The sequence below is a fragment of the Amblyomma maculatum genome, unplaced genomic scaffold (genome assembly GCF_055883805.1).
Source record: "Amblyomma maculatum isolate TAMU_Amacu unplaced genomic scaffold, ASM5588380v1 scaffold_13, whole genome shotgun sequence".
Taxonomy (NCBI): domain Eukaryota; kingdom Metazoa; phylum Arthropoda; class Arachnida; order Ixodida; family Ixodidae; genus Amblyomma; species Amblyomma maculatum.
The window spans coordinates 11182494-11196093 of NW_028146738.1; the positions used below are offsets into that span (position 1 = coordinate 11182494).

The 13600-nt window shown below is 45.9% G+C and overlaps 1 protein-coding gene across 1 annotated transcript in view; it reads right to left on the reverse strand.

The window, feature by feature from the left end:
- LOC146172193 (uncharacterized) overlaps window positions 1-13002 on the reverse strand; it is a 28004-nt gene extending 15002 nt beyond the window's left edge. The window contains exons 1-3 of the mRNA XM_084585995.1: window positions 12923-13002; window positions 4087-4199; window positions 568-668 (exon numbers count right to left, since the gene is read on the reverse strand). Coding sequence (XP_084442121.1) covers window positions 568-668; window positions 4087-4199; window positions 12923-12995 — 287 coding nt within the window. The 5' untranslated portion in view covers window positions 12996-13002. The remainder of the gene's footprint in view (window positions 1-567; window positions 669-4086; window positions 4200-12922) is intronic.
- Window positions 13003-13600: the final 598 nt, after the last annotated feature.

Sequence of the window (13600 nt, forward strand, 5' to 3'; positions counted from 1 at the left end):
TCTCCGCCTTTGTGCATGAGGCACGAAGAAATTTCGGTTTGAATGTCTGCTGCTGGTTCTCCTTAAATTAATGATGGTTATGTACTCTGGCATACTTTTATACTTGCTTCGTCGGTCGCAAAATGACAGCCACTCAGCTGGGGATTCTCGTCATCTTCCTTGCCCACACGGTACTATTAAAATGGGCGCAGTAGAATAATACCACACGACGTCAGCGCATGGAACTCCTATCTCAGTAAGGCACTCATTTTAGCTTTCCCGCGGGAGAGAAGATCAGTTTTCGGCGCGTTGCACAGCTTCAGAAGCTAATATTTCCTTCTTTCGAAAAGGCATATGACCTCTCTTTGTACGTGCTTACCAATTCAATATTGGTGCTAACCACCAGATGTTGTAAATTCAGATCAAATATTTTGTATCAGTAGGGCAGCAATTTTTTCACATAAAGTGTTCGCCAGAGAATCTTGATGAACCACGCCTGTCGTGCCTCCGTACTTATCCTCAACTGTGCTGAGCGAGGCTTTTGAAGTTATGCACATGCGCTATTGACAAAACGCGCTTGTTGCTTACCAGTGGATGCCGTCGAACGTGGCCTTTTTAGGTGGAAGCGGAGGAGGGGTTCGGCGGCCGCCAAAAAGTAACTGTTCCTCCAGCGGTATTATCTCCCTGCTCTGAAAGGCAAATATACTTGCAATGAATTCCTCGCGTCGTAGTTAGTTTAAATGAATGCTGTAACCACTACGTCTAGAGAATCTCCAACTTTCCTAGTATTCACATTGAAGCTACTGTGCTTCTCAGCAAGCAGGGAACGTAATCCGTTAAGTAGTTCATCTTCCCTAAAAAGGTCGCAGACGATGATGCAAGCAGTGTTAGTTACGAAATAAGGCTTCTGCACATTCAAGAGTTATGCGGATTATCAGCAATGTTCTTCTGAAGCCAGATTACTCATTTTCTCTGCCGGCGCACTTGACGGCGCGACGATAGTTGTAAAATCTACCGATTAGTACACGTTTGGCGCCAATAAACAAGTACTCTAGGCAAAAGATTCGGAGGTACTCGTTGTGGCACTGTACAAACTCATTAAACCACAAGGCAGCTCAGCGCAAGAACCTAATAACCCGGAAGTCAACCGGCTATAAAACATACGTTCCTACTTTACTCTATCTTGGCCCCCCTCGCAGCTTCTGCCATTTTCTCTTGTGGTAGCGGGCATTAAATGGCGGCCGTTCAAATCCGCAGGGTGACTTCATTGTGTTAGCAACAGGTACAGAAGAACGGAAATTTTAGCCAGTTGGTGCAGGGACTACAGGGACTTTAAATAATGATCTTCCTTGATAAGAAAACATCCCTCTAATATATTCTACAGGACCAACTAACCAGGGAGTTATTTGAAGCATATCATATTCATAGAAAAGGGGACAGCCATCGGTGCTTCTGCAGGATTGTATATCTGGATTAGCATGATTATACTGCTCCTTGTTTGGGGGCGTCCTTGAAAAAATGTATATCACCTCCGATCTCTTTTCAATAAACCTCAAGTCAGCGCCGTTATTCTCTTCCTCTGTCTCAAATAGCGTTTTTTTTTTATTTAACGGCATGTAAATAACGCTCGAAATACAACGTATTTAGAAGTATGCCTTATGCGGGGTTTTCGAGCTTTCATAATTTTCTGTGCAATGCAGGGCAGACTGAATGTACAGACACTTGGTGCATTAGTTTTGGTTTTGATTGTTTGCTTCTCGCAAAACTATTATGGTAACCCAATGAGTTGCTTCCCCTGCGGTACAAACGCTTCGCCCATTGATATGCAATTAATCCAGTTGTGTGCCAGCCACGGCCATACAGCGCTTTTTCACCACTACTGCAGTCTACACTGCATCTGTTCTCTGCAATGCATGTCGTCTCCACACCCCTGTCATCTTGTACACCTCAGCTATGCGACAAATGCCAACTCTTTTATCACGTTTTTATTGTTTTCTACCCGTCTTAACAATGCGCCTATCAGCTTGCTTCGAATGATAAGGCGCTGCCTGCACTTTCCCTGAAGATATTTCCACCGTTTTTGATTATTTTCGTGCCGCTGCAGAAATTGTTTACACATGGCCGTTTACAACTTGCGCGTGATACGTCTGTTTGTCTGTGTAGATACACACAGGGAGGCTGCGAATACATAATAGAGCTTGATGCACATATGAATAATTACTAATATAATAAGTTTTCTTTATTTCAGGTGAGAATATTGAATTGGAAAATTTAAGATCATCAGGGACCTTAATATGAAAAGTGAGCTGCGTTATGAAATTCCTACAATTGGTAGCGTGGTTCGAAACTTCGAACGCCGAAAATGTATATTTAAAGTTTCGTTCATTTGGGTTTACCACTTTGGCCATCAAGGTAACGGCGTCTTTTTGCGTTCCTTATGCATCAAGTGCAGCTGCCGTTTCTGTGATTGACGATTCAGAAATTGTTAGTGGTTTCGGAGATATTGCCACGCGTAACGAAGTGAAATTATGTGATGCGCGAAGGCACATAAATGACGGTAAATGATTTTTCAAATAAACTTTATATATTCGATATTTTAAACACAATGGAGATTGATAAAATATAAAAGCGATGCTCACCTTTGATATCGATGATCTTCCATATTGCAATGTATAATTTCCTTTAAAATACAAATTAAAAAGCTGACTCGTTAATTTAAATATTTGATTCTCTAGCCTCCAATGCCTGGCCCGTAAGTATACATCATGTCTGCTTTGCTGTAAAACCCGTTTACTCAGACAGCACCGACGTCTTTCTCGGTGTTCTATTCGTATTGTTTTGTAACTAAACTGGGAAACGGTTTAAAAGCGCACCCTGTATTCCTCTGGCTTGAGAAAGCAACCTGCTATTCGTGACGTAATGATTTCTATCAGTTCGAGCCTAATTATTCTCAATGCAATTTTCCTCGTGTGGTCCGAATCTTCGACTATTACTTGCCCTTACCAGTACTTGACAATCTTTTCTAAATGGCTCTTCGAAGTACTCAGTTCTTACACGTGTTGTGAATGGTTAGGCGCACTTGATCTCGGGCTTTGAGGTTATGAAGCGACAGAGCTAATGACTCCGTCTGCGGCCTTCTAAGCTCATCAGTAATCCTTATTGTCCTGCTCGATACACACATTCGTTAGCGCATCGTCATAAGAAACCTTGTTATGTTAAATTTTATCCGATGTAGATAACACATAACGTAGCTGTACAAATGAGAGTAAGTGACCTGGGGGCAGCGTGCCTCGGTCTGGAGTGTTGGAAACCAATCTCACCTCTCAAAGGAAAAGTTGGCAGTGGCTACCAATTCTGCAGTGCCATGTTATCTCGTGGCGCCGCCGCACATACCAGTCAGTGCACGCCCATGCCGACAACCATTTTTCTCTTACTACGCCAATGGCTACAACAGCGACAACGCCGAATTTTCTGTAGAACGGTCGGGGCCTTTAGAGGTATCCCCTAAATAGAGACAACACGCACACGCACAGGGAAGCGCAAGTGGGTAATGTTGGCATTGAGTTTAACGTTTTATTGATGCACTTTCATTCCAAGTGCACCCAATTTAGCATTCTCAAACAAGTAGAAAGCAGTTAGGAAAACAGCAATATACATGTTTCAAGCCCTTTCTGAGTCCTACCGGCTGACCACTTCAGCTTATGTGCTCTGTGTTTAGGTTTGAGCTGTGCTCTTGATGGCCACGTTTGTGTTCCACTCGGTGAGTGAGTGCCTTTTTGCTTCACCGTCCTCGGTATATATTTTTATTCTTTTTATGCGCGTGGCCTTTTTAGTGCAATGTGTCTTGACTGGAGCATCGCTGATGCCCTTCGCGCAAATAATTGCCACATGCAACGCTTCGCTAAGTTCACGCTACTTCTCCCGGCAATGCAAGGCGCCGAAGCCCAATTCAAATTCTAGCTCATATTAACTCGCCAGGTAGCCAAATTCATTCCGTCCCGTGTCACTGTAAATCGACGATTCATTGGGAGGCCGCCTGGCAGGTGCGCTATTTTCATAAAATATGACTCTGCATTAACTCACCTAGCGTTCCACACAGTTTCTTACCCGTGCATGAACATGCCTGAGAAAGGCCGCCTGGCGCCTGGCCGCAATCCGCGATGCCCGCCGGCTTCCTACTGGAACCAGCCCCTTCGGTGCAGTCTTCTGGCGGGCAGAGCCTGTATGCAGGACAAAGTCTTCAGTGTGCGCGTCACAATAGCTGCGGCACCTTTGCTGTCAACTCAGTCTCACGGCCAATTCTGACTGCTCTTGTTAAAGGGCGACTTCCTTAAATGCGCTCCAAGCATGCACGAGCAGAAAGCTCAAAGCGTATAGCTGCAATTGCTCCAACTTTGCACCACAGAGCTGTGTATTGTTTTAAGCGCGGCAATTCTCTACATAATAATAGAGAGATGTAGCTTACTATGATCCGCGATCCGCTGCCGTGATCCGCCACCGTGCGTTCCAATGCGCATGCCCAGATCCCCTTGACTTCGATAGATGGCGCCACATACTTGATGTCGGCACATAGACCTTCCGCGTCTGGACCGATCAGCTTGTGCGCGCCGCCAACGCGCTGAAGAGGGTCACGTTGGCGGACCGTGGATTACGTTAAGCTACATCTCTGTAATCACTCAGTGAAACGGTTAGCGAATATCATTTACGTTTTTCAGCAAATACATTTACCGCAAGCGTTAGGGAGGCATTGTTCTCAGGTTTTTCATCAAGATGTATCGATTTTGTGTGGCATATTTCTTAGGCACTTATCACAAAAGGAAGCGTCATGTATATATATATATATATATATATATATATATATATATATATATATATATATATATATATATATATATATATATATTGTCACCAACACACGTAGCAAGCAGCAGACCAACATAGCTGGCCCTTTTTAATGAAGCGAAGCTCGAGACAGACGAGGACGACGCCCAGCCACGCGCCAAGACATTGGGCCACTCGGTGACTCCAGAAGATGGACAACGGTGTGGCATTGCCCCCCTTCCAAGAGGCATCACACCGATGCCGCAAATGTATGGGAACAATATAAAAGCGGGGTAAGTTATACGGGAGTCTCTGGCACGGGTTTGGACCCTAAAACAGTTTAACGATTGTAATATGGCTTCATTCTGACGACGGGAACTATTTCAGACTGCGGTTGCCGAGAGGAGCGGACAGTGCCTTGCGGTGGGTGGTGCCACTGAGTCGAAGGACCTCGCTCGTGAGTGCCGACGTAAACGAGGTTTCCCTGTCAGTTAGGACGACTGTGGGGCACTGTGACGGAGAACATTGTTGTGAATGAAGGAATGTGCAACTTCCTCTGCGAAATCACGGGGGATCGATGGCCTTGGTCTCGCAGTAGCGGCTGAGGTAGTCAGTGGCAACCGCTATATACCTGCTACACATGGAGAACTTCGGTAATGGGCCCAGTAAGTGCATGCCAACCTGTTGAAATGGGAATTTCAGGAGATCGATAGGCTGCAGGAGCCCAGCTGGTTTTATTGGCGGTGTCTACCGCCGCTGGCACTCACGGCAGGTACGGACGTAGCGGTGCACAACAACAGCTAGCCTGGGCCAGTAGTATTTTCGGCACATCCGTGCCAATGTGCGAGAAAAACCAAGATGGCCGGAAGAAAGGTCGTCGTGGCACGCACAAAGAACTTTGTCATGAAGCGTTGTGGGTACAACAAGCAGATAAGCAGTTTCTGTTGGACCGTAGTTAATGTTGTAGAGCGCACCATCGCGCAAGAACAATGACGACACTCCACTCCTAAAGAGCTGAGGAGGAGATGACACGGTTCGTTCGAGGTATTCGATGAGGGGCAAAAGTTGAGAGTCGGCCCGCTGCTTTTGGGCTAAGGTGGGTGGACATCGTAATAACACTGATTAAAGCGGAATCGTCATCGGAGCCGTCCGTGTGGCAGGGAGTAGGGGCACGGGAAAGATAGTCAGCATCACTGTGTTTCTTGTCGGTCTTTTGCACGACAATAACGTCAAAATCTTGCAACCGGAGGCGCCATCGAGCAAGCCGACCCGATAGATCTTTCAGGTTTGCCAGCAAATATAGCGAGTGATGGCCACTGACGACACAAAACGGACAACCGTACAAATATGAACGAAATTTTGTGACTGCCACAAAACAGCAAGGCACTCCTTTTCGGTAGTTGAATAATTAACTTCAGAACGGGACAAAGGGCGACTAGCGCAAGCAGTGACGTGTTCTGCGCCGTCCTGCCACCGAACAAGGACCGCACCGAGGCCAACGTTACTGGCATCCGCGTGCAGTTCCGTGTCGGCCTCTTCGTCGAAGTGGCCAAGTATGGGCGCGCATTGTAGACGGGACTTGAGTTCCGCGAAGGCCTTTTCCTGGTCGGGGCCCCAAACGAATGGTTGGGCATCTTTTGTCAGGCTGGTCAGAGGCTCAGCAATCTTGTAAAAATTATGAACAAAGCGACAATGGTACGCGCAGCGGCCGAGAAATCGACGCAAGCTCCGTTTATCTGCTGGCTTGGGGAATAAAGCGACAGCGGCCGTCTTTTCTGTGTCTGGGCTCACACCTCGAGCGCTGACAACGGGGCCGAGCAATTTCAGCTTAGAAAACAAAGTGGCATTTTTCGGGTTGTAGAGTGAGACCGGAAGATCGGATGGCCTCAAAAACAGCGCGCGAACGTTTCAGGTGCTCGTCGAACGTGTCTGAGAAAATCCCAATGTCGTCGAGATATACGAGACATGACTGCCACTTCAGGCCAGAGTGTATACGGTGTCCATCATACGTTGAAATGTGGCAGGGGCCGACCACAGACCAAACGAGACTACTCCTTCATACAAACCGTCCGGCGTAATAAAAGCGGTTTTCTCTCGGTCTCGCGCGTCAACCTCTATTTGCCAATATCCACTGCGGAGGTCCAGTGACAAAAAGTAAGTGGCACGGCGAAGGCGATCGAGGGAGTCGTCTATGCGCGGCAAGGCTTACATATCTTTTTTGAGACGTTGTTGAGGCGTCTGTAATCCACGCAGAACCTCAAGGTTCCATTCTTTTTCGCGAGGAGGACAACAGGCGAAGCCGAGAAGCTCGTAAACGATTGGATAACATCGTCCTGGAACATTTCTGTTACTTGGCGGCGGATGGCGTCACGTTCTTTTGAAGACACTCGGTAAGGATGCTGACATAGTGGACGTCGGTCGTCGGCAACTATAATTCGTTGCTTCATTAGCAGCATCTATCGGATCTTGGAGTTTGATCCAAAACAATCGCGGGGCGAATTGACAAGATTCTCTATGCAGCGCTTCTGACTGGGCAAGAGGTGAGGGTTCACTTCGGTTTGAATGGCTGTAGATGTCGCATTGTCGAGGTCTGACGTGTTGGAGAAAGCCTACTGGCCTGTACATTCTCCAAGGTCTTCAAAATAAGTGACCGTCGTGTTCGCCGTCAAATGTTGGGGTTCACACGTGAAGTTTGTCACCAGCACTTCGGCTTGCCCACGGGCAAGTTCGACAAGGCCTCGAGCTAAACAAATTTGTCGAGAGAGAAGCAGCGATTTGTTAGCTTCTGCAATGCCACGCGTACCGGTGCTGTGATCACATTGGACTGTGACGAACTTGCTCGCCCGCGGAGGGATCGTCATGTGGTCGTCACAGATGCGCAACTTTGTTTTCCGGAAGTCTGTGTTAGCTGTTTTCCGGAAGGAAGGGTGTTAGCTTAGAAAAAAGTCGGAAGCAAGCGAAAGAAAACAGAAAGGAGGTAAGTGGCCTTGACAAGACGAGAACACGCAAACACTTTGGCATTCAAAAAAGGTGATGACCTCAGACGACTTGGCTAGGTGTGCTTTGTGCATTGCAGTTGGAAATTTTCCTGTGTTCGTGACATCGGAAGAGAGGACAGGACCCCGTGGTTTTCGTTTAAGCCCTGTTGTAGAGCATTAAATTTAAAAATGAAATATGATTCTCGTTGTTCGCGCTCACGAGTGTTTTTGAAGCCACTCTGTAATATTGTGACTTTAAGATTATCGAACTCATGTCCTTCCTTGCGAAGGTGCTTTGAAAGGCGGAGGTTGGGAAGGGTTTGAGCGTGCGAGCGGTGGTTATTAAATCTCAATCGGAAGGAATTATCTGTTTGGCCATTGTACTGCATACCACAGTCACCACACTCGAGCATGTAAACAACGTTGCTAGAATCGCAATTTAAATCTTCTCGTATAAAATGTTTGAAATTTGAGTGAGTGCTTTTAGCCAGTGCTGTGGACTGCATGCGTTTACAGATTCGACATCGGCTTTTTCCGCATGACGCGCAACCCACAGGTCTCGGTTTATTGACAGTTGAGTGGACAACATGATTTTGTAAATTCTTTGGTCTTCTGTGTGTTACTTGAGGAGCCGTCGAGAATATTTTGGAGAGTCGTTGACTTTGTTCTACGATATTAAAATGTTTTTTAAGGATTTTGTTAATATTCGGGGTATTGTCTGCGAAGGTTAGAATGAGATTACAGTGTTGTGGTGTTGGCTGTGATTCCGCAAGGATGTGATGACGATTACTTATTTCAGCCCTTTTTATGGCATCTTCGATGATAGAGGGCGGGTAGTGTTGTTTCTCTAGTGTTGCTCGCACGCGATTAGCATTCTCTTGAAAATCTACGGATTTTGAGCAAATGCGTTTGAATCTGATAGCCTGCGAGTATGGGATTGAAGTCTTACAGTGGCGTGGATAGCAGCTTTTGAAGTGGAGGTATTGTTGTCTGTCTGTGGGTTTTTTGTAAACGCTAGTGATTAATGCGCCCCCTTCAACTCGAACCAGAATATCGAAGATGATTTTACTAGTTGAGTAGGTGTGTGTGAAAGAGATATTAAGGTGTATGTTGTTGAATGAGGCGATAAACTTAACGAGTTCGTCCTCTGTTTCGGTCCAAATCATGAATATGTCATCCAGAAAGCGTTTGTAAAAAATTGGTTTGATTGCACATGAGGACAGAAAGTCGGACTCAATTTTGCTCATAAATATGCGTAATTTGGAGCCATTTTGGTGCCCATTAGCTGTACCACTAGTTTGAAGATAGTATGAGTTGTTGAATTCAAAAGTGTTAAGTTTAAGGACCAGATTGGCTAGTGTCTCGATGGTACTTGGACTAGGAGAGTCAAAAATTTTATATTTTTCGTATGCTCCGATCATGGCCTGTATTCCGTCATCATGTGGGATGTTAGTGTAAAGTGACACCACGTCAAGGGTGACTAGGAAAGCGCCATGAGGGAAGGTAACATTGGATAATTCTCTCAGGAAAGGATTGGTGTCGCGTATGTAAGATGGATGTTTCGGAGGTATGTGTTTGATTAGGGAATCGATATAATTTGAAATTGGCTCTGTGAGTGCGCCGATACCGGAAACAATAGGTCGCCCTGGATAATTCTCTTTGTGTATTTTCGGGAGCATGTAGAAGCGCCCGCTGAGGCATTTTTTTGGCGTCAGTGCCTTACTTACACGTAGGGGTAATCCACCTTCATCGGTTAGTTTAGTAAGAGTTTTTCCTATGATGCTCCGGTGTTCAGCGGTGGGGTCCGATGAGAGTTTCTTATAGAATTTTGGGTTATTGGGTTGACTGTTGGCCTCCTGAATGTAATCGTCTTTGTCTAAAATGACTATACCTCCACGTTTGTCGGCGGGCTTAATAACAATGTCAGTTCGTTTGCCGAGTGAGCCTAATGCATTACGTTCTTTCCTTGTGAGGTTAGGTGGGCTAGCTCTACGTGTCCCAAAGGCCTGAAGAATATCCCCTTGTACTGCTTTTATATACAGGTCCAGATATTTTTCCCTACCAGGTTTGGGCGTCCACGGTTCCTGAGGTCGGGGGAAGTGCGGATTACAGAAGACCAAATAATTTACAGAACCACGTTGTCCACTCAACTGTCAATAAACCGAGAGCTTTGGGTTGCACGTCATGCGGGAAAAGCCGATGTCAAATCTTTAAACACATGCAGTCCACAGCACTGGCTAAAAGCAGCCACTCAAATTTCAAACATCTTATACGAGAAGATTTAAATTGCGATTCTAGCAACGTTGTTTACATGTTCGAGTGTGGTGACTGTGGTATGCAGTACATTGGCCAAACAGATAATTCCTTCCGATTGAGATTTAATACCACCGCTCGCATGCTCAAACCCTTCCCAACCTCTCCCTTTCGAAGCACCTTCGCAAGGAAGGACATGAGTTCGATAATCTTAAAGTCACAATATTACAGAGTGGCTTCAAAAACACTCGTGAGCGCGAACAACGAGAATCATATTTCATTTTTAAATTTAATACTCTACAAAAGGGCTTAAACGAAAACCACGAGGTCCTGTCCTCTCTTCCGATGTCACGAACACAGGAAAATTTCCAACTGCAATGCACAAAGCACACCTAGCCAAGTCGTCTGAGGTCATCACCTTTTTTGAATGCCAAAGTGTTTGCGTGTTCTCGTCTTGTCAAGGTCACTTACCTCCTACCGCCCTCCCCCGTTTCTGTTTTCTTTCGCTTGCTTCCGACTTTTTTCTAAGCTAACACCCTTCCTTATCCACCTACACCCCCCCCCCCTTTTTTTCAGTTGCAGCGGCAACGATTGTGGCGATCTCTTTCTCCCTACCCCCACTCTTCGGCCGTCGTGGCCAGGAAGAGTGACAATAGCCCGCATTCTTTAGCAGCAGAGGCTATGCATCCAGGCACCTATGTCAGCGCAATTCGACAGGCCTGTCGAGCTCAGAGCTGCGCCTGGGATGGCACACCTGGACATCATTCTTCCCTACTGTATCTGTGTCTTTCGTCTGTCTCTCACGTTTTGTTTTCTTACCCGGGTGTGGTCTGTGTCCAAACGCTTAAAAGCGGCAACACGATCCAAGAAGATTCACTCTTGAGAAAGATCGGTCTGCGATCGAAATGTCGAGTGAAATGAAAAATAAAAAATGTTTCCTTTAATGAAGCGTATACTTCGCTATATGTGTGTGTGTGTGTGTGTGTGTGTGTGTGTGTGTGTGTGTGTGTGTGTGTGTGTGTGTGTGTGTGTGTGTGTGTGTGTGTGTGTGTGTGTGTGTGTGTGTGTGTGTGTGTGTGTGTGTGTGTGTGTGCGTGTGTGTGTGTGTGTGTGTGTGTGTGTGTGTGTGTGTGTGTGTGTGTGTGTGTGTGTGTGTGTGTGTGTGTGTGTGTGTGTGTGTGTGTGTGTGTGTGTGTGTGTGTGTGCGTGTGCGTGTGCGTGTGCGTGTGTGTGTGTGTGTGTGTGTGTGTGTGTGTGTGTGTGTGTGTGTGTGTGTGTGTGTGTGTGTGTGTGTGTGTGTGTGTGTGTGTGTGTGTGTGTGTGTGTGTGTGTGTGTGTGTGTGTGTGTGTGTGTGTGTGTGTGTGTGTGTGTGTGTGTGTGTGTGTGTGTGTGTGTGTGTGTGTGTGTGTGTGTGTGTGTGTAGATAGCGCCGGTATATAACTGATTAGGAAGTACACACAAATCATGTAAAACACGCACGTGTAAATTAAGTGGAATAAAATTAATTGCAGACTTGTATGAAAATGGGCTTTCGGCGTCGGTGCAAAACACACGTGCACAAGGCAAAAGTTTAGATCTGACATTGACATTATTTCTGACGAACACGTAGCAGAAGCAAGTTCCTCCAACAGAAAAGCCACCTCTGCTATTGCATCTCTCATTTCAAGTTAGTAGGATTTATTCGGAGACACAGCGACGACATTCTTGCGCCACTCAGTCTATTCCTATTCCAACTCTATTCCAACGCCTATTTTATTCCATATCTTTTTGCGGCTTTTATTCTGTTTCAATTACTATCACATTGTAATTTTGATATCATTCTGCTTCACTCACACATTTATTACACTGATACTTCCGTTTCTATTCAGTTTCTGTTCCAATCCAGGTAATGTCCCCATGCTGCTTCCCTCTTCGCCAATTTTTCCAGTCCTGGTTTGATTCCAAGTGCGATGCTGTTCTATTCGTTTTAGTCGCCTTACTTGAACACACTTCAGACCACTTTTATACAGAGGCTTCACATAAACGCCGACGCTGGACGCTTTTCGCCTTCATGACACTCCTATCCCTGCCGCATTAAATGAATGGGAGCCTTCCATTACAGGCAACTGTGGGAGAAATGAGTACAATGGTAGTGGAGTACTATTGCGCAGTGCAGCATGTCAAGAAATTAAAATTACTACGCATAAAATATGTAAAGGCACATCCATCATATAAGAACCAAACATTACCAACACTACATGACGCGCGTACCGAAATGTATTTCGCTTGTATCCTGCATTTATTCCCTAAGAGAGCAAACCTCTCGATACGTGCCATTATTTTTGCATTCCAGAATTACATTCCCAAATGTTGTCTTATCACAGTTCGAATTCAACACTCCCGTAGCAAGTGCCGACACGCTGAAGGTACGGTAAAAAACAGGGAAGATCTCGGATGGCAGACGACAGGTAGCCTTGTCGCGGAACCTTAATCGCACCTCAGTAGCAGGCCTAACCTCCATCAGCTGAGTTTAAGGCGAAAAATGCAGACAAGGAACGTTATCAGCTAGACGCGTGCCTGTAGGCAAACGTTACAAGGCACCCAGGGTAGCAAATTAGGCGCCGCATAATTGCATGTTTTCTTATGTTGCACCTCAGACCCCATCTGTCAACTCGCATTTGTTCGGTGTCGAAGCTTCGGCTTTCAAGCGAAAATCGAAAAGTGAAAGGACCAGTGGCTACATAGTGACCACCAACAAGCACTTTAATGCATTACGCATTAAAAGGCCACTGCTGATGGCTCGATTTGTGTGAATGAGTGCAACCTGCTTTCGTCTGGTGCTGCTCGTTATTTTTTACCAACCAATGCCAGGGTACCAAATAGATCCGAAAGGAGGAATGAAACAGATTACCGCCTCGAGTGTGTTCTGCGCACTTTGCACATGACGCCATCGAAGCACACTGGCGACAGTCGGGAGATCTCATTGTCACAACTGAGGGCACTACGTCTCGCGCTCTGACTGCCCCTGACAACTGATGGCATCGCTGCCTTCTCTTTATCACGCTCACAGCCAGATCATGTGATTTAAATATGCAGAGCTCGTTGCTGCTCGTCAAGAAAATATGTAACACATTCCTTGAGTGGCTACTTGAATACTATACTAGTACCTCATTTATCATTTAGCATAATAAGACAAACCGGCTAATTGCGAACGACCGCCAGTTCCATTTCACTGCGTCCACTCTCTTTCTCATCGGAGCAATATACGATTTCCAACCGGTTTATTCAGAAGTATTTTTATCGACCACTTTCATTAAGTCAAACGGCCTAAGTATTGGTCCTGACGTGAATGCTGCCGATGACGGTCGCCAGCCGCTTTAGAAATCATTCTGCAGAAGAGGCGACGAAGCGCGTTTCTTTCATCTTGCTATGATGTAGTCAAATGCCGAATCTACATTCAGTGGCCCTTTGAATAGGCAAAAGATCATTAATTTGTTGTTCACAACCAGCAAAAATCGCACGGACACAGCGAAACTCGCCAAATGACCCTCTCGTTGAGAAAGCTGACCTGCGACGCCTATTTTGCAGT